The sequence below is a fragment of the Coenobita brevimanus genome, chromosome 12 (genome assembly GCF_032717465.1).
Source record: "Coenobita brevimanus isolate Jiangsu-jjx chromosome 12, ASM3271746v2, whole genome shotgun sequence".
In the NCBI taxonomy this organism is placed as follows: domain Eukaryota; kingdom Metazoa; phylum Arthropoda; class Malacostraca; order Decapoda; family Coenobitidae; genus Coenobita; species Coenobita brevimanus.
Genome location: NC_136965.1, coordinates 4,051,535 through 4,069,972, shown reverse-complemented (window position 1 = coordinate 4,069,972; position 18,438 = coordinate 4,051,535). Strand labels below are relative to the sequence as shown.

The window sequence follows — 18,438 nt, the reverse complement described above, 5'->3', positions numbered from 1 at the left end:
ACCTGAACAAGGAGTGTTTAAACCATGAACTTAAAGGCTTAGGAAATTGAAGACATATGAGGGAGCGTCTACCATCCACTCAGTTGTGCTACCTCAGATGACTCCATTGAAAAAAAGGATACCTGGTTGTTTAGTGGGATTAGGCGCCCACCAGAAGTGTTCCATAAGGGTTTACATCCAATAAGTGGTTGCGGATTACTTGACTATATAGCTTAATGCCGCTCAGGGAAAAGCGACTGGTCACCTTCACCTTAAAGTCTGTGATAAGTAGTTTAGCCCCGGACTCCTACGATTCTTATGGTAAAAAAAAAAAAAAAATGTGTGTGAGTGTGTGTGTGTGAGAGAGAGAGAGAGAGAGAGAGAGAGTGTGTGTGAGAGAGAGAGAGAGAGAGAGAGAGAGAGAGAGAGAGAGAGAGAGAGAGAGAGAGAGAGAGAGAGAGAGCAATAATCAAACAAACGAGATTGCGCGGATTAAGAACTAAGAATTGTTAAGAGACTGGATAATCAGGTTACCAAAGACCCTATTCATGAAAATTCTTAAACCCAATTGCTTTATAAGAATCCTGGCTTCTACATTTAACTTCACTCATACAACTACCAAATATTCTTCAATCAAATTACAGTTGGTGAAAGAATAAGAAAAATAATATCTCGTAATTGAATTTTCAGTGTCTGTTTATTCCGGAATTTGGATAGCTGTCTGAGGCTCCTAGGACTCTCTCTCAGCTGAATAAAATCGTCTGGCGTAAGAAACTGTAGAATTTCTTGAGCTGTCCTGATAACTTCGTGGCATCAGTATTAACAATCACGCCCCCATAACTCACTCTCAGCTAAATAAATTCGTCTGGCGTAAGATGGAATGGAATACTAGAGTTCTCCCGACAAAGAAAAGGTTAACCGTACTAGTATTCACATTCAGGCTTCTCTAAATCACCCCCAGCTGAATAAAATCGTCTGGCATTAGCTGGAATAAAATGCTAGAGTTATCTCGACCATGAACAAGGTTGATGATGATAGTATAACCTAAGTCTACCATGAATCACCCACACAAATATATCGCCTACGTCAGCCAGAATAAAACGCTAGAGTTGTCCCGACCATGCGAGGGGTAACTGTTATGGAGACTTGCTTAGGGTAGAAACTAGCTAAGGTTCTTTTTAAATCTCTCTCTCTCTCTCTCTCTCTCTCTCTCTCTCTCTCTCTCTCTCTCTCTCTCTCTCTCTCTCGACTACCGCTCCTTTATAATCGCATTACGAGCGGTCAAAAACTTCACGGTAGACATTCGCTTCTTTCTTGCTTACGGCTCACTTTCATATTACCTTTTTCTTAATTTTTCATCGTGTGTGTGTGTGTGTGTGTGTGTGTGTGTGTGTGTGTGTGTGTGTGTGTGTGTGTGTGTGTGTGTGTGTGTGTGTGTGTGTGTGTGTGTGCAGTCCAGTCCTAAGTTTTTTTTATTTTTTTACCTTCGGCCCTTTTTTTTTTTTTTCTTTTTTTCTTTTCGCGTATTTCTTTCCTAGGGTTCTCTTACTCTCATTTTTTTTTTCTGATCATTTACTTCTACTCCATTCTTTTCACTTTCCATATTATTTCTTTTCGGTTTACATAATTACCGCATTTTTTCATAACTGTTCTCCTCCACCTTGCATTTCCATTCTAATTTCCGTTTATCTTGCTGTTTTCATTCTGTTTCTACGGTTTACAACAACCCTAGATGATGGAGAGGGACGCCTTCATGTGGTGGCACTGATATAACTGGACGGTGATGATGCCCGGTTATATAAAAGTCCTTCAACTCCCTCCCAACTCCCCGAAAGGATGGTAGTGGACTGCAGGAGAGGGCACCTTGAGCCTGTAGTTCACTGAGTTCACATTTCCGATGAACCTACTACTACTGCTACTACTACTACTACTACAGCACGCAACTTCAGCCTGCAGTTTTCTGGGTCTAGATAAAACCTTGGGCCAAAAGAACAACTAACAGTCATTTTATTTTCTTTGTCATGATCAAGAGCGAGGATTGAGTTTTTCCTTAATTTCCTTTCCACCAGCTGTCAAAAATGTCACAAGGCTTCCTCCTGTCTTTTCCAATGTTCGCTTTCATTCCGGAGATTTTTTTTCTTTCATTTTTCAATCCCTCTTTGTTGAGTTCGCCTTCAGTTCGGGCATTTATTTTTCACTATTTTTCATTTCCTTCAGTGCCCTGTTTGTAAGCACAGATTTTTTTCCCCTTGCACTGTTGTTGGTAAGCGTTGTGTCATGTTGTACCTCTCACCTGTCGAGTTATAGCGGAGATGCAACAGAAAAGCAGTTTTGATGCCATACGGTGTTATTTTGCGAAGTTCATCTCGGCGCTACAGTAGTCCATGCGATTTTAGATCACAGAACAAAACTGGCTGATCAAAGCTTAATTACAGAGCTGGCGGCGGGAAAGAACTAACAGCGAGTCTAATAATTGACAGAGAGAAAGGACTGTCAAGACAAAACTGGCAGCACTGATGACGAGAGCTGTGCACTAATAGAAAACATCACAGAATTAAGAGTCAAGGACGGATTGACGGAAGGATGTAAACAGGAAAGGTGAAGAGGTAGTGGTTGGTGTGTGAGGCAGAGACAAGAGTGTGAGGTGGTGATAAATGTGATAGGTGAGTGGTGAGACTGTGATGACTTAGGGGTTCATCTACGTTACCCTGGCTAGCAAACGTGTTAGCTATCAAGTGGTTAAACAGTGATGAGTGAGGATTATTGCAGCGATGACTGAGGGTGGAGATAATGATGACTAAGTGTTAAGTGGTGAGTATAATGCCACTTTTACCTACCATAACATACCCAATCCTGTGACCCCAACTTAATTCCAACCGGACCATCCGAACCAAACCTAACCTAACGTAACATCCTAGCGTAACCTAACTTAACCTATCTTACTAACCTAACCTATCCTATCCTACCCTATCCTTCCCTAGCCTACCTTAACCTCACGCAAGCTTACCTCACCCTACCCTACCTCAGCCTGGCTACTAGCACACGTGTAGACTGTCAGGTCCCTCTCCCATCCTCGCACTTTTTGTTCCCGGTTTGTGGCTCAGGTTTTTGTCAAGTGTTTATCTTTATGTGCCGGTCTCACAGCCTCAAGCATAATAAACCATTTTAGAGGAATACAGATAAAATAAAGGGATGGAAGACCTCAGGAATACTAAACTCTTGAACTCTTTCCCTCTTCCCTTGGTACTCGTAGATGGTCTGCAGGTACTCTTGGATCTCAGGGTAAGACCAGACGACTCTGTTTTTCATAGTGGTAACAAAATACAGGAAAAAGTCAAGGAATGGAAGGCCCTAAGAATACTAAACTCTTGAACTCTTTCCTCTTGCCTTGGTACTCTTAGATGCTCTGTCCGGGCTAAACCCAGACGCCCATTTTATTTCATTTCATTTATTTTATTTTTCTAGTTACAGATAAATAAAGGGATGGAAGGCCCGAGGAATACTAATCTCTCTCTCTCTCTCTCTCTCTCTCTCTGGTACTATTATTTAAAATGGATAAATTGAATATGACTTCGTTTTTCACAAAGGCAGCGGAATAATAAAAAAAATAATAATAATAAAATAAAGAGCTCAGGGTACACGTAAATTAGAGCTGAAAGGGTCGATTATTATTATTATTATTATTATTATCATTATTATTATTACTTACTACTAACTCGCTAACTCTTTCCCTGTCTTTGGTAATCTTACGCACTTTATTGACACTTAAATCCACGCGAACGCAAACAGAGAATACTGAGAAAATAAAGGAAGAGGGCTGGGGATACTTGGAATATTTAAACCCAAAAGACCAAAGACAGAATACAATAAAGGAAGAGAAGGAAAACAAGGAACATACATTAAATTCTTAGTAATATCCAGACGAATAAGGACAGGCGAATACAGACGAAATAAAGGAGACTAATACCACGACGATATTATTTTTCTCGACCACATCTGTCTATCTAAGTATGTATCTATGTGTGTCTGTCTATCTATCTATCTTATCTATCTATCTATCTATCTACTTAACTATCTATCTATCTACCTACCAACCAGCTCATCTGTCAGTCTCTCTGTATATATTTCTACTCATCCATCTGTTTACTACTGAATCAGTCAGCCAGTATCTCTTTATCTGTCTATCTATCTATGTCTCCATCTCTACCACAGCCGAGTCCCTGGCGAAGGAGGGTGTCAACAACGCTGCTGTGGCTGCGGCAGCGGCGGCGGCGGCGGCGGCGGCTTCAGGCGGGTCCTCAAGCCAGAGTGAGAACCCCCGCCTCAGCCCCAAGACCCTCCAGCCCCCACAACAGCAGCAACAGCAACAGCAACAGCCGCAGGAGCTTCCCGACGTCCGCACCTCACAGAGTGGTGAGTAAAGAAAAAAAGAAAAAAATAAATAATCGCGAGCCCCATCCCTTCACGTCTGCCTTGGCTTATGTCCTTTTAACTCATTCACTACGATGACGGTATTATATTTCATTCTTTCAAGGCTTTATTCGTTTATATCCGCTTAATCCTATATCGGGAAACGTTTTAAATCACCTTAACTCTATATCGGCAAACGTTTTCTGTCACCTGAACTCTATATCGGCAAACGTTTCCAGTCACCTTAGCTCTATATCGGCAAACGTTTCCAGTCACCTTAGCTCTATATCGGCAAACGTTTTCAGTCACCTTAACTATATCGGCAAACGTTTCCAGTCACCTTAGCTCTATATCGGCAAACGTTTTCTGTCACCTTATCTTTATATCGGCAAACGTTTTTAATAACATCAATCCTCTATCGGCATATAATCACAAGTTAGACAATTAACTCTGGCTAACCTGAGATGATTTTGACTAAACTGAGGGATAAAGCAACTCTACTGAAACACACACACACACACACACACACACACACACACACACACACACACACACACACAGACAGACTTTCCGAACTGAAGGGGTTACCTATTGCCTTCATCAACCTCTTCCTGATCTGAATAAAATCGCTTGCTAACGGAAGGAGCAAATACAAAGCTCATCGTAGTGAAGGGATCATTGCCCCCTTTCCTCTGAAGCTTCACGTCAATCTATCCATCCTATTACAAAAGCCATCCACTGTATTACCTTCTCAATCTGTTTGGAGCTTATATGTGCTACTCTGTTCTCTCTCTGGTTCTGGAGAGGGACGCCTTCATGTGGTGGCACTGATATAACTAGGCGGATCAGCTGCCTGGATATGAAAACGCCCCTCAACCCCTTCCCTATCCCCCAAAGGAGAATGGTGGATTGCTGGAGAAGGGCAACTTAAGCCTTCAGTACACTAGGTTCACGTCTCAGATGAACTTACCACCACCACCACCACCACCACCACCACCACCACTACTACTACTACTACTACTATTACTATACGATCTATTTGTTCAGGTACCTTGTGTCTACGCAGAATTCCACTGGTTTACCTCCAAGTATTTTCTCTTTTAGTATTCTCACTCTGAGCCCCAGTGTCTTCTCTTTAGTATTTCCACTTTCCTTGGTTTACTGTCTAGAGGTCACGACTGAATTTTACTGAGGTGACGCGCCTACTTGCAATACCCCACGTCTTCCTTTATGCTGTAAGCCAATTGAGAAATACAGGTGTGGAGAAACAGATACACTGCTTACAAGAACTGGGGCATTTCTGGCTATCTGGTCACAGGAGGAGAGTGAGGGGAATGGTATCAAGTAGGGGGGAAGTGGAAAAAACAGACACTGCTTACAAGAACTGGGGCATTTCTGGCTAACTGGTCACGGGGAGAAGAGTGAGGGGGATGGGGTCAAGTAAGGGGAAGTGAGGGGACGGTGCTAACATGATCCCAGTCCCCTTATTTCCCCAAAGTAACTCGTCAACAAGAAATGACTCAGTTCTTGTGCAATCGGGTTAAGGAAGTGTCTCATTACTTTTGGCCACACCTGTACCTGTGCTGCTGTGTGGAAAGATTCATAAGCTTGAGAGAAACTAATAAGCTTGGGAAAGATTACTAAGCTTGGGAAAGATTACTATGCTTGGGAAAGATTACTATGCTTGGGAAAGATTAATAAGCTTGGGAAAGATTAATAAGCTTGGGAAAGATTAATAAGCTTAGGAAAAAATACAAAGCTTGAGAAAGTTAAATAAGCTTGGGAAAGATCTCTATACTCTTTCCACGGCTAGCCTACATTTTCGTCCTTTTGATGCTTATTTCCCTCAGCTTAGTGACAGAAAAAGGATATGGTACTGCCCTACGTCCCTTCCATAGCACGTCTTCGTGACTAGCAATATATTCTAGTGCTAATCCTTTGCTACAACTCGGCATTATGGATGAAGAGACGGCACTTTTACGCCAATGGAGAGACGGTAATTTCTGGCCAACGGAGAGACGACAATTTTAGGCCAAGTTAAAGTGAAAAGGTTATAGCAATGGAGATGGTAAAAATTCACTTCATTTACTCGTTTAGTGAGATGATGTTATGTTTATTTTACAGTAAGCTTTGCACTATAGATTATTTTACTTATCAAGATTTTTCAGTCTGACAATTTTTTTTTCCAACCAGACGATTTTATTCAGCTGGCTTAGACCTCTGGCAGTGACGGGGTTAAGCCTGAAGGTGACAATCTCCCAAGAAATTTACTGTGATCTTGGTACAACAGACGATTTTGTTCATCTCACTGACATTTTTCCCTGGCGATTTTTTCCATCCAGACGATTTTATACATCTGGCGTAGACCTCTGACAGTGACGGGGTTATGTGTGGTCGTGTCAGTTTTCTAGGGCATTTACAGTAATCTTAGTACAACAGATGATTATATTTATCAAGATTCTTCGGTCTGACGATTTTTTGCCATCCAGACGATTTTATTCAGCTGGGTTAGACCTCTGGCAGTGACGGGGTTAAGCTTGGTGTGTCAATCTCCCAAGGCATTTACAGTAATCTTAGTGCAATAGATGATTATATTTATCAAGATTCTTCGGTCTGACGATTTTTTGCCATCCAGACGATTTTATTCAGCTGGGTTAGACCTCTGGCAGTGACGGGGTTAAGCTTGGTGTGTCAATCTCCCAAGGCATTTACAGTAATCTTAGTGCAATAGATGATTATATTTATCAAGATTCTTCGGTCTGACGATTTTTTGCCATCCAGACGATTTTATTCAGCTGGGTTAGACCTCTGGCAGTGACGGGGTTAAGCGTGGTCGTGACAATCTCCCAAAACACTCGTTCCTTTTACTCCACCTTGTTTGCCTCTAGGAATGCGACCGACGTAAGACAAATACTCTGGTCGTGGGTGGAAAGGCAGTCAAAGTTGAAGTTGATGGCGGGGACGGAGACATGCATGGGAGAATTACATTTAGACAGGTTTGGTGAGAGAAGCCACGGAAAGAATTACACTGAGACAAGTTTGGCGAAAGAAGACAGAATTACACTGTGAAGGTTGGAGAGAGAAGTCACAGAAAATTACACTGAGACAAGTTTGGTGAGACAAGCCAGAGAGAGAATTACATCGAGACAAACTTGGTGAGACAAGCCACAGACAATTACACTGAGAAAAGTTTGGTGAGACAAGCCAGAGAGAGAATTACATCGAGACAAGTTTGGTGAGACAAACCAAAGAGAACTGCACTGAATCAAGTTTGGTGAGACATGCCAGAGAAAGAATTACATGGAGACGAGTCTGGTGAGAGAAGACAGAGAGATTTACATTAAAACAAGTTTGGTGAGACAAGCCAGCAAGAGAATTACACTGAGACAAATTTGGTACAGTGTGTTCGGCTACAAGGCCACACACAGACACGGCAAAAATACGTATCATGTGTGAGTCAAATACATGTATGTAAGATAAATCGCTAAGGAGGATGTGTTACGGAACCTCACAAGCCTTAAAGAATAGGACCCAAGGTGTGGCAGGGAGAGATGGAAATCAATAACCCATAACAAGACACACAAAAACCAAAAAAATAAGAAGAAAAACAACTTAGCCAAATAACATGTCGTGAGATAAATCGCTACGGAAGAGGTGTAAAGGAACGTGCAGGGATGGGGCCCAAGGTGTGGTGGGAAGGGAGGGAAGTCTACAGGCCACAACACACCACATAAAGACAAACGCGGGTGATAAACTGGGTAAATGAGTTGAGGAAGGAGTGACACGGCGATAACTCACATGCATAAACCAAGGAAAACACAGAGTCATGAAAGGTCCTTAAATTCCTCTCAAGTCATATTAACCCCTTCAGAATACGTATAATTTTCACCTCTATTCTATCTACCCTTAAATCCGCTCAGCTCACCTATCTACCCTCAGACCATTCAATTCAGCTCATCCATCTACCCTCAGACCACTCTATTCAGCTCATCTACCTACCCTCAGACCATTCTATTCAGTTCACCTGTCTACCCTCAGACCATTCTACTCAGCTCACCTATCTACCCTCAGACCATTCTATTCAGCTCACCTGTCTACCCTCAGACCATTCTACTCAGCTCACCTATCTACCCTCAGACCATTCTACTCAGCTCACCTATCTACCCTCAGACCAATCTACTCAGCTCATCCATCTACCCTCAGGCCATTATAACGAGGGGTCATTCTGAAGTTCAATGCGATTTTCTGGTAGTACTCTGTGTGTGTGTGTGTGTGTGTGTGTGTGTGTGTGTGTGTGTGTGTGTGTGTGTGTGTGTGTGTGTGTGTGTGTGTGTGTTATCGGTATCTCTTCACCCTAAGGAAGCATTATATTTACTTTATTCTTGGTAAGGTTAATGTGATTTTTCGGGGATAGTCTGAAGGAAAAAAAAAAAAAGGGGGGGGGGACCTCTTCACCCCAAGGAGGCTTTTTTTTTTTTTTCACTTTTTTCTTGGTAGGTCAGATTATTACTCACATTCGGAAGTACCCCAGTCTTCTGGCCTTGGGTTCCTTCTTTGCATTAAAATAAAAAAATATGGGACTAATGAAGGCTACATCTCAGTCTTCTAGTTCCAAAAGTCTCCCAAGAATTTAATCAAAACATCTGGAGGTATAATAGGAAAGGGAAATTCGAGCCATTTTTTCGTAGGCACTGGTGGACTGTACAGCTTCGTCCTTAGCCATTACTTTAGCACTTATTTGTACACTAATTATTCGTACACTAATATTTTCTTGAACCAAATATTCGTACACTAATTATTCGTACGCTAATTATTCGTACAGTAAATATTCGTAAGCTAATTATTCGTACACTAATCATTCGTAGCTAATATTCACTTGTATGTACCACGATGACGTCCTTCTGTAGCCAAGGTTTGCTGTTTCGTGATTATATTTCAGTTTAAGACAACCCCCTTGTAGAAAACTAATTATTGATGGAATTATGTAACTCCTGAAATCTAAAAAGTCTCCCCTAAGGCTAATAAAGTCTGGAATTAACAAAGATAGCAAAGATAACAGTAAGGAAAGTAACAAAGATAACAGTAAGGTGTCAAAGTAATTCGCTTGGGGGAACTGGGCAACGAAATCTTATATACGAAAGAAGTTGCTCTTAAAATAATAAACATAAAATAAGAGGCAAATTCAAGATCCGACTATTTCGAGAAGACTGGACACACTGCGTTAAAAGATGGAAGCGGGAAGGTGGATATAGACCGAAGAGGACAGTTCCAGAGTTGACCTGTTGCATTCCTCCTACTGCCAGACGATTTTATTATACTTAAAAAGGGGATATTTATTCAGAAAGGGTAATAAAGGCTATAACTAACCCCTAAAGTTGAAAAAGGTCTCCCCCAAAATAAAATAATTTGGAAGTAGTAAGAAAAAAATACAAGTCTTCAGTGATGTGATAAATTCCGAGGCTGTGAAAGGATGGGGAGAAGAGGGATGGAAGTGGGAGGGAGAAAGGGGGATAGGAGGGAGGGGCAGACGCTGAGGGTAGTAGGGGGAAAGGGGGATAGGAGGAGGGATGGGCAGACGCTGAGGGTGGTAGGGGGAAAGGGGGGATAGAAGAAGGGAGAGGCAGACGCTGAGGGTGGGAGGGGGAAAGGTAGGGATAGAAGGAGGGAGAGAAGATAGGAGGAGGGAGGGGGAAACGCTGAGGGTGAGAAGGGGAAAGGGGATAGGAGGGAGGGAGAAAGGGAGGATAGAAGGAGGTAGGGGCAGACGTTGGGGGGTGGGAGGGGGAGACGCTTAGGGTGGGAGGGGCGGAAGGGGGATACAAGTAAGAAGGGGGAGGTGATGCTGGGAGACAGGTACGCTTTCACCTAAAAAATACAATGACGTGTTTCATTTTAATTAGATTACAAACATACGATTACATTCAACTTTAGAAGGACTATTGTGGTGCTGATGAGATTAAAGACGACTGTATCTAACCTTTCCAGTTAGAAAATATATCCTGGGTAAAATCGTCTGGAATATATAATCGGACTAAAGGGGTTAATTCCAGAGACTGTGGCTGAACGAGGGGGGTGAAGGGGGAAAGGGGGAGGCGTTGGAGGGAGGGGAAAAGAGGGTATGGGGAAGGGGGGGGGAATCGGCTACAGGTAACAAGGGACAGGGGTTAAAGGGATGTAGGGAAGGAAGGGGGGTCAGATGGGGGACGTAGGGGAGGGGGGAAGGGGTGTAGGGGAGGGGGAAGGGAGGAATTGGATGGAGGGAACAGGTGAGGGGGTATGTGGCGGGTAGGGGAAAGGGTGGGGGGAAGAGGGAGGCGTTGACGGACATCTACGTTTTAAGCACTGAACATTAAACTGTAAAACCTCGTGGCAGGCAGTGGATGGAGACGAATAAACGAGTGGAGGGTGTTTGGGGCGATGTAGTGATGCAAGTGTCTCATAAAAACCTATGGTGGGGTTAACGGCTGCTCCGGTGTCCCACGCCCACCGCCACGATAAGAAATACGAGAAGACAACATTAAAACCCTTTGCAACGACGCCCAGCCCCGCCACACGCTCCTGGAGGATGTCTGGTCGAAGTGTGTGAACTTGACAGAATCATCCGCCGGTGGCAATATTAAATAAATGCTGCAAAAAGCTTCAGGTGATACAACAGGTGAAATCTCTTGCCAGACGCTCCAAATGCTCTTGGCGAATGCCTGATCGAAGCGCATATACTGTAGGGTACTCAATACAGCTTGGCAATTGTTTTCATTATTTATCCCTGTAACTGACACCGTCTCGCACCCAAGGCATCTCTCCTGTGACAAAATGGTGCTCCTCTGCACTTCTAGGCAACAGCCCTTCAACACCTAAAATGACTCGAACGTGTATACCACAGCTGCCCAATCATGCCAGGCGTGTGCAAGCCGGTCGCTACACTATACTGGACACACACACACACACACACACACACACACACACACACTAAACCAACCACCAATGAGCTAGCCATCTAAGCCGCGTTCGTTCAGCTTCAATCTCGGAAAATATTAAATATCAAATATGGTACCTCGGGCTCCTACCACCCTTGCGGAACAATAAAGGACTGGATAGATATATAAGAGGGCGGGTGGAAAGAGTTACGTCAGGTTTGTACGAAGGGTTTCGGGGGATTCGTGGGTAAGTAGGTGGGAAATACGCACAGCAAAATCACCTTGAGGTAGCACGTATAAACCAACTGAATATGCCGCCCAACTCAAAGGGTTACTGGGGATTTGTGGGTAGGCAGGTTAAGGGAAGGGTCGGCGTCCCCACAATCCCGATAGCAATCTTTCACTGCCACTGCCTCCGTTGAAAGCCACTGCGATGCGAGCTGAATTCATTGCCACCAGACGATTTTATTCAGCTCAGGAGAGAACTCGTACTGGAGAGTTACCTAAAACCTTCATTAAATCACCAACTATTAGCTCTCTTAACTTGAACAAAATCGTCTGGAGGCAACAGGAGTAAACCAACAGAACAAGTATCCTGATTCAAGCGGTCAAAGTAGCTCTGTTAGGCGACACATACCTCCCCCCGAAAAAAAAAAAGTAAAACAGAAAAAAAGCCATAGGTTAAGGGCAGGGTCGCCATCGCCAGCCCCCTCTCCCCTGATAGCAATCTTGCAGTGCCGTTGCGACTGTTGAAAGCCCTGGTGATGCGGACCGCGATAGCCAGCACACCTCTCACTTAATGTCATTCACGGCCTCACATTTCCTCTGATTTATTCCTCCTTTAAAGTTTACCTCTGCCTCCAATTGACCATTTTTCCCCAAACAGCCTAGATGGACCGATACACAAATGGACTACGTTAATTAATACCTTCACTTCGAGGATGCGGTGCTGGAGAGGATCGCCTTCAGGTAGTGGCACCGATACAGTCAGGCGGATCCACTGCCTGGCTATACAAACGCCCCTATACCCCTTCTCCATCCCCCGAAAGGAAGATGGAGCACTGTAGAAGGGAAACTGTAAACTCCCTGTCCAAAGGGTTTACGTACAGATGGACCTGGGGTTACAATTACAACCCCCCAAGGATTTATTACTGTACTTTGTTCTTGCATGTTCCAGACGATTTTATTCAGCTTTGCAAATATCAGTCGAGCTGGAGGAATGGGATACGGCCTTAACATCCCTTCACTGCTAGAGGGTGTTCTTAAAGTGAATATAATCTTCTGGTGGTAGCTAGAGAGAGAGAGAGAGAGAGAGAGAGAGAGAGTCATCGTACAGAATGAGTCAAGATTTAACCTCACCTGGCAATCAAGGTAAACCAAGATGCACCGCTAGACAAATGAACTTCACCTGGGTAAATTAATGGCTATATTTTTATCACTAACTCTCTTCAGGTTTAGATCCAACTGACACTCACAGGTTTTTTCAGAGCGGAAATGACCTCTTGGAAAATAAACCTGGTTACCTTAATTAACCCCCTTTCAGCCTGACGATTTATTTAGTTATTTATGCATTTACTTACTTATCTATTTATTTCGTATTATCGTCAGGTTCATATAGATTTTCTCACCTTCACAGCCTTCATTAACCCCTTCAGAACTAGGACACACGGTTCCCCAGTACGAAAAGTCTCTCCTAACCCGAAGAAAATACGCAGCAGGATTACAAGTGAAAAATACGTCATCGAACTGAAGAGGTTACGAACTGCACCACTTACGACCCTTGTTTCAGGTCACCTTGTTAACGAGCTCTGTATCTTTATAAAGGGACATGAACTCTGTAAAGGGACACGAAATCTGTATTTATAAAGGGACACGAGTTGTATCTATAGAGGGACACGGGCTCTGTATCTTTATAAAGGGACACGAGCTCTACATTTATATAAAAGGACACAAGTTCTGTTTCTTTATACAGGGACACGAGCTCTATCTTTATAAGGGGACACGAAATCTGTATGTACAAAGGGACACCATCTCTGTATCTCTATAAAGGGACACAAGCTTTGCATTTATAATGAAACATGATCTCAAGAAGAATCGAAATACCTGGAAGACGTTGTTCATTCCTTTAATCCACTGACGTCCTTTATATTCCACTTTCAGATTTTTATATTATACTCAGAGGCGGCGTTTTGAATTAGAATACCTAGATATAGCCTTCATTAACCCCTTCGTTACTAGAAATCTAAGTTGAATAAAATCACCTGTCAATGAAATCACCTGTAAATTAAATCACCTATCAACGAAATCACCTGTCAGTAAGTGGAAATAAACCAAAAACCACGTCATCAGGGTGAGAGGGTTAATCGGATTTTTGTGGCTTCTTAAACAGGGCCAAAAGAGGAATGCCGTAAAGTGCCATTTAAGTGGTAATGCCGCCAATAAATCAAGTGAAGATAAAGTGGAACACAGACAGTTAGATATTATGTCCCTCCTTGACGAACTGCTATCAGAACATCAGCTCAAGTTATTGGCCACAATGTTCTTTATGTGTGGTTGGTCCCTCAGAAAAAGATCTTGGGGGAATCTTGAGACATGGCGATAAAAATGCACTGACTCTTCCCCCAAACACTGAGTGGTTAGGGGGTGTTAACGAAGGGCTAACAATCCACAATTTAGATCAGGGATGGTCTTCATGTTCTTAAAAATTTCACACACACACACACACACACACACACACACACACACACACACACACACACGAACGCCACTTTACACACAACATTCAGTAGTGATAATAAGCCAACCACTATACTTTTACTTCGCACCTGACCGTCAGAAATAGTGAGCTTTCCAACCCTTTCGTGCCGTCATTTTTAATATCACAAATTCGAGGATGTCTTGCTTTTACTGTTTATATGATTAACACCAGATTACTCAGTTCAGTTTTAGAGATACCTGCCTGACTTAATTTTCGTTCGGGTAAGGAGGCTCCACTAACACCTCTTCCTTACCGATTTACTTTTTTAATATGTCTAGCTAATATAGTTTTGTACGTTATTGATAAGTATGGTGATATTAGGATGATTTAAGTAACACTGATAATGGCAAGGTGTAATAAGCAAAATAAATCGCCAAGGAAGAGGTATTAGGGAGCCTCCTTAACCGACGAGAATACGGGCCTTTATCACAAATATTCATTCCGCTTGACGTATCTCATTTATACGTGACGACCATACGTAAGTGACTTATTCCATCAGTCACTATATGCTCTTCACCAAAATGTGTTGAAGTTATAAAGTTTCCTTGAGAGAGAGAGAGAGAGAGAGAGAGAGAGAGAGTCTTAATTAATAAACAAAATCCACCATGTAAAAAAAAAATACTATGCTACAGAAGATTCGGTATTATGGCCGTACTCTGTGGCTTTGAGGCTTTCGTCACACCTCTTCCTTGGCGATTTATTCTATGCATTACATATCAATATCCCCTTGTACGTCACTAATGAAAAACTATATCGATTTAAAAACGATGTAGGCTGCACAGAGGAGACTGCTTCGGTGTAATACGCGAAATAAATCGCTTAGGAAGAGGTGCTATGAAATAAAGAAAGATAAAAGTTTCGACTGGGATCCGATCATCTGTTCGTGAATCCGGATCCTGAGCGATTGATGGGGGCGCCTCTCAAGCCTATCCCAGCGGGGAGTGGGCGGCTGGGGGGGGTCTGGCTCCCTCGTGGGCCCCTTTGGTCACATTATCCTGTGCAGCACGGGACATAAAACGCCGCTTCAGAAGGTCTTAAAACTCCCACTTGTTTCCTTTACTGCGGGCATATTTGTGGATCATTGGCCGCGACCAGACCCTTCCCTCGCCCTAATTGTCAGCCCGGATGCCACTCTGATCCAAACCCGTCAGCTTGAAGGGCCCATTGTAAAGATCGAACGGGATAAAAAAAAAAAAATGCATCACACCGCACCACACCACCAACTAAACACCACACCATCGCACCACCACATCACACCACATACGGCACCACAACACATGCACCACAATACTGCACACACCAAGCAATACCCCACACAACACACCTACTGCACATCACACCACACAACTAGCTACATCAAATCCTATACTATACGGGCTGGATTATGTGGCCGCGACCAGCCCTCTCCTTCATACATGTCGATTTGAAGGACCCGGTGTAAAGATAGGACGGAAGGGGGATACCATACACCACATCACATACCACACACTAAACCACATGACACAACACCACAAACTACGCTACCATACAACACCACACACTACGCTACCATACAACACCACAAACTACGCTACCATACCACACACCACATCCACAAAGATAACGCCACATACTCGAACAATACAAACACTACACCACATCCCACATACTACGTACCACACACCATACCACATACTATCACCAGAACCAGACTAAAAGGGAACAGCAAGAATTACATGGAAAAGGACTACAAGAATATCTACGAGTATATCCCGGAAAGCACACACACACACACACACACACACACGGGAAATCAAGCAGAGTTCTCCTTTCCCGTAAATGAACCTAATCTAGCACTCGATCAAGGAAAGCTAAACGCCCTCGCTAGTGAAGGACTTATGGACAACGTTATGGGGACTTGATCGGCGACTGGTGCGATTCTAAGGCCCAGTGGCTCTTGTTGGCGAGAATGTTATGATATGATTACCAATTTATCAGCAATTTCAGGGCAGGGGGACCATGCAACTCTGTAACTCTCACTTTACTTCTTCACTTACGAGGTCCTTTCCAGTGTGTTGTAAGATGTAAAGCCTATAATTTGTTGTGATCTGAATGGCACTGTAGAGGCGAGAATGTCATATGATTTTCGATTTACAAGCAATTTTAAGGCAGGGGGACCAAGCAGCCTTGTAACCCTCACTACTACCGTTCATTTACGAGATCCTTTCCTGTGTCGTAGGATAAGTTGAATGTTTGTTGCGACAGGAATCACCACTTTACGGATTCAGCAGCTACCGAAGGAGAGAACACTCCTATCCCCACTACCACCTTTACACATGAAGAGATCGATGTGAAAGTGAAGTAGAAAAGCTTTGGAAACTGCCTCCTGCTGGTGTGAACATTATGGAAAATTTAAGGATATATTAGCCCTCCCAGGGAACACAGTGACGTCGATCTTTGTTGGGCTTTGTATGGTCACTCACAGGCGTGGGTATTTGGGAAAGATGACGGGGTAGGATATATCAGCTATTTACGAGAGGTCTTTGCAACACACACTGCTATATTTAGACTTTAGACTTGAAAGATCCTTACTACTACATTTACGATGCAGTACATGGAAGTGAAGTAGATAGTGTGCTGCGTTTTGAATGGGTACGGAGAGTGTTAGGGAATAATTACGGGTCCACTAGCTATTGAAGTGGACAGTAGCCAGGTCTGCAGTTCTCCCTTATGTCATCCATTACAGCGTTGGAGGAAGTGTACCGTCATCTACTGCGACTAAAATGGCCACTGCCTCTTGTTGGTGTGAATGTTATCGAGTCATCACGGGTCCTACTTCTTGGGGATTGGTGAGCTGTGCAGTTTTCTCAATCACCTTTCACTTAAAAATCCTTTCCTGTATCGTAGGGAAGTAATACCACCATAAATATCCACATTTCCAGTGTTTAAGTTAAAAATTAAAGTGCCTGAATATTCACTGGGAGGGACCAACTAACCTTACAACTCTCACTTCTGTTTACTTATGAGATCTGCAGTGTTAAAGGGAGGGGCACAGTCCTTCGTCCCATCCAACCTTCCTCCCCCACTCCTTACCATTAGGTGTGTTGCTGTTTGCTTTCCTTTCTACTTTCCTGTGCATACCCACGTTCCCCCACCTCCCTTCATCCCCCATCCACCCTTACCTGTCTTCCATTCCCCCCTCCCACGCGTCTTTTCTCTAACGACCGTATTGTAAAAAGCCCAAGGTGTTTACAAGCTCCCAATTTCTGACGGCCAATTATGGAAGAGCTTAAGCAGAACATGTGGCTAGTCTGCTTGCCAGGGGTGGAATTCTCAGACATAGTTACGATCGATTCCCTGTCGTATCGGTAAGCTTTTATTTTATTTTATTTATATACTATTATTATTATTATTATTATTTTGGTAAGAAGAGCTGGACACTTGGAAACCTCCTACTGTTTTCTTTCTATGCCTTTCCATCCAAAGCAGATAACAGCTAGGGTAGTTTTCCCCTCGTAACCAGGAATTATGTATGACGAAAGAACGCAAGGCAGGGAAAATTCTAATGCTACTCACCATCCTGCAAAAACTAATCTGACAGACGACAGGAAATTCACTGTAAATACCTTTGCGAATCCCACCCCGAGTTACAGAAATCGCCCTCCCTTACGGCGAGTCAGATAAGGCCAAACACCCTTTATTTTCACTGTCAGCTTTGTAAATTACTGTCTGAAAATTAAAAGGGGAATTGCATCCACTCTGGCGATCATAAGTCAATCTCTTATAGCCCAATGATGCCGTTTTGATTTCATCCTTGCTGCCTCCTGACGATCTGGTTGAGTTTAAGGGACATTTTCTGAACTAGAGGGATTAAAAACAGCCTCTATTAAACCTATCCCTTCACTACCAGGGGAGACTCTAGCTAAATAGTCAGGTAGCAGGGAGACAACGAAAGGAGCTAACGTAGTGGATCATCTAGACTTGAACCCGATGGAGTACAGGCTGAGAGTTCCATTCTCCAGCAGTCCACCACCCTCCTTTCGGGGATTAGGGTGGCAGCGGAGGGACGTTTGTATACCAAGGCAGTGGCGCCGACCAATTATATCAGTGCCACCCCAAGAAGGTGTCCCTCACCAGCACCAAGCTATCGTAGTAAAGAGCTTAACTATACGATCAAAGTCCCGTATTTTGAACCCGGCCCGTATTATCCAGGAGCAGGTTCTTTTTTCCCCCCAAGACGTGGGAAGTACAGCAAGCGCGTCACGTCCTCCGTCAAAGCCTCTCATTCGTGTTTTATGTCGGGGAATTAGCTTTTTGGTGCACCCTGTCCTTTGTCACCAGGCCTCAGCAAAGTAAAAATGAAACATATCGACCTAAGGAGACTATGCTTCGAATACC

At 43.4% G+C, this 18,438-nt stretch overlaps 1 protein-coding gene across 1 annotated transcript in view; it reads left to right on the top strand.

Moving 5' to 3' along the window:
* The window catches only part of LOC145413283 (uncharacterized), a 238,345-nt gene that overhangs the window by 205,257 nt on the left and 14,650 nt on the right, over positions 1 to 18,438 (top strand). Inside the window, exon 20 of the mRNA XM_080283015.1 lies at positions 4,192 to 4,389. Within this exon, the coding sequence (XP_080139141.1) occupies positions 4,192 to 4,389 (198 nt within the window). The remainder of the gene's footprint in view (positions 1 to 4,191; positions 4,390 to 18,438) is intronic.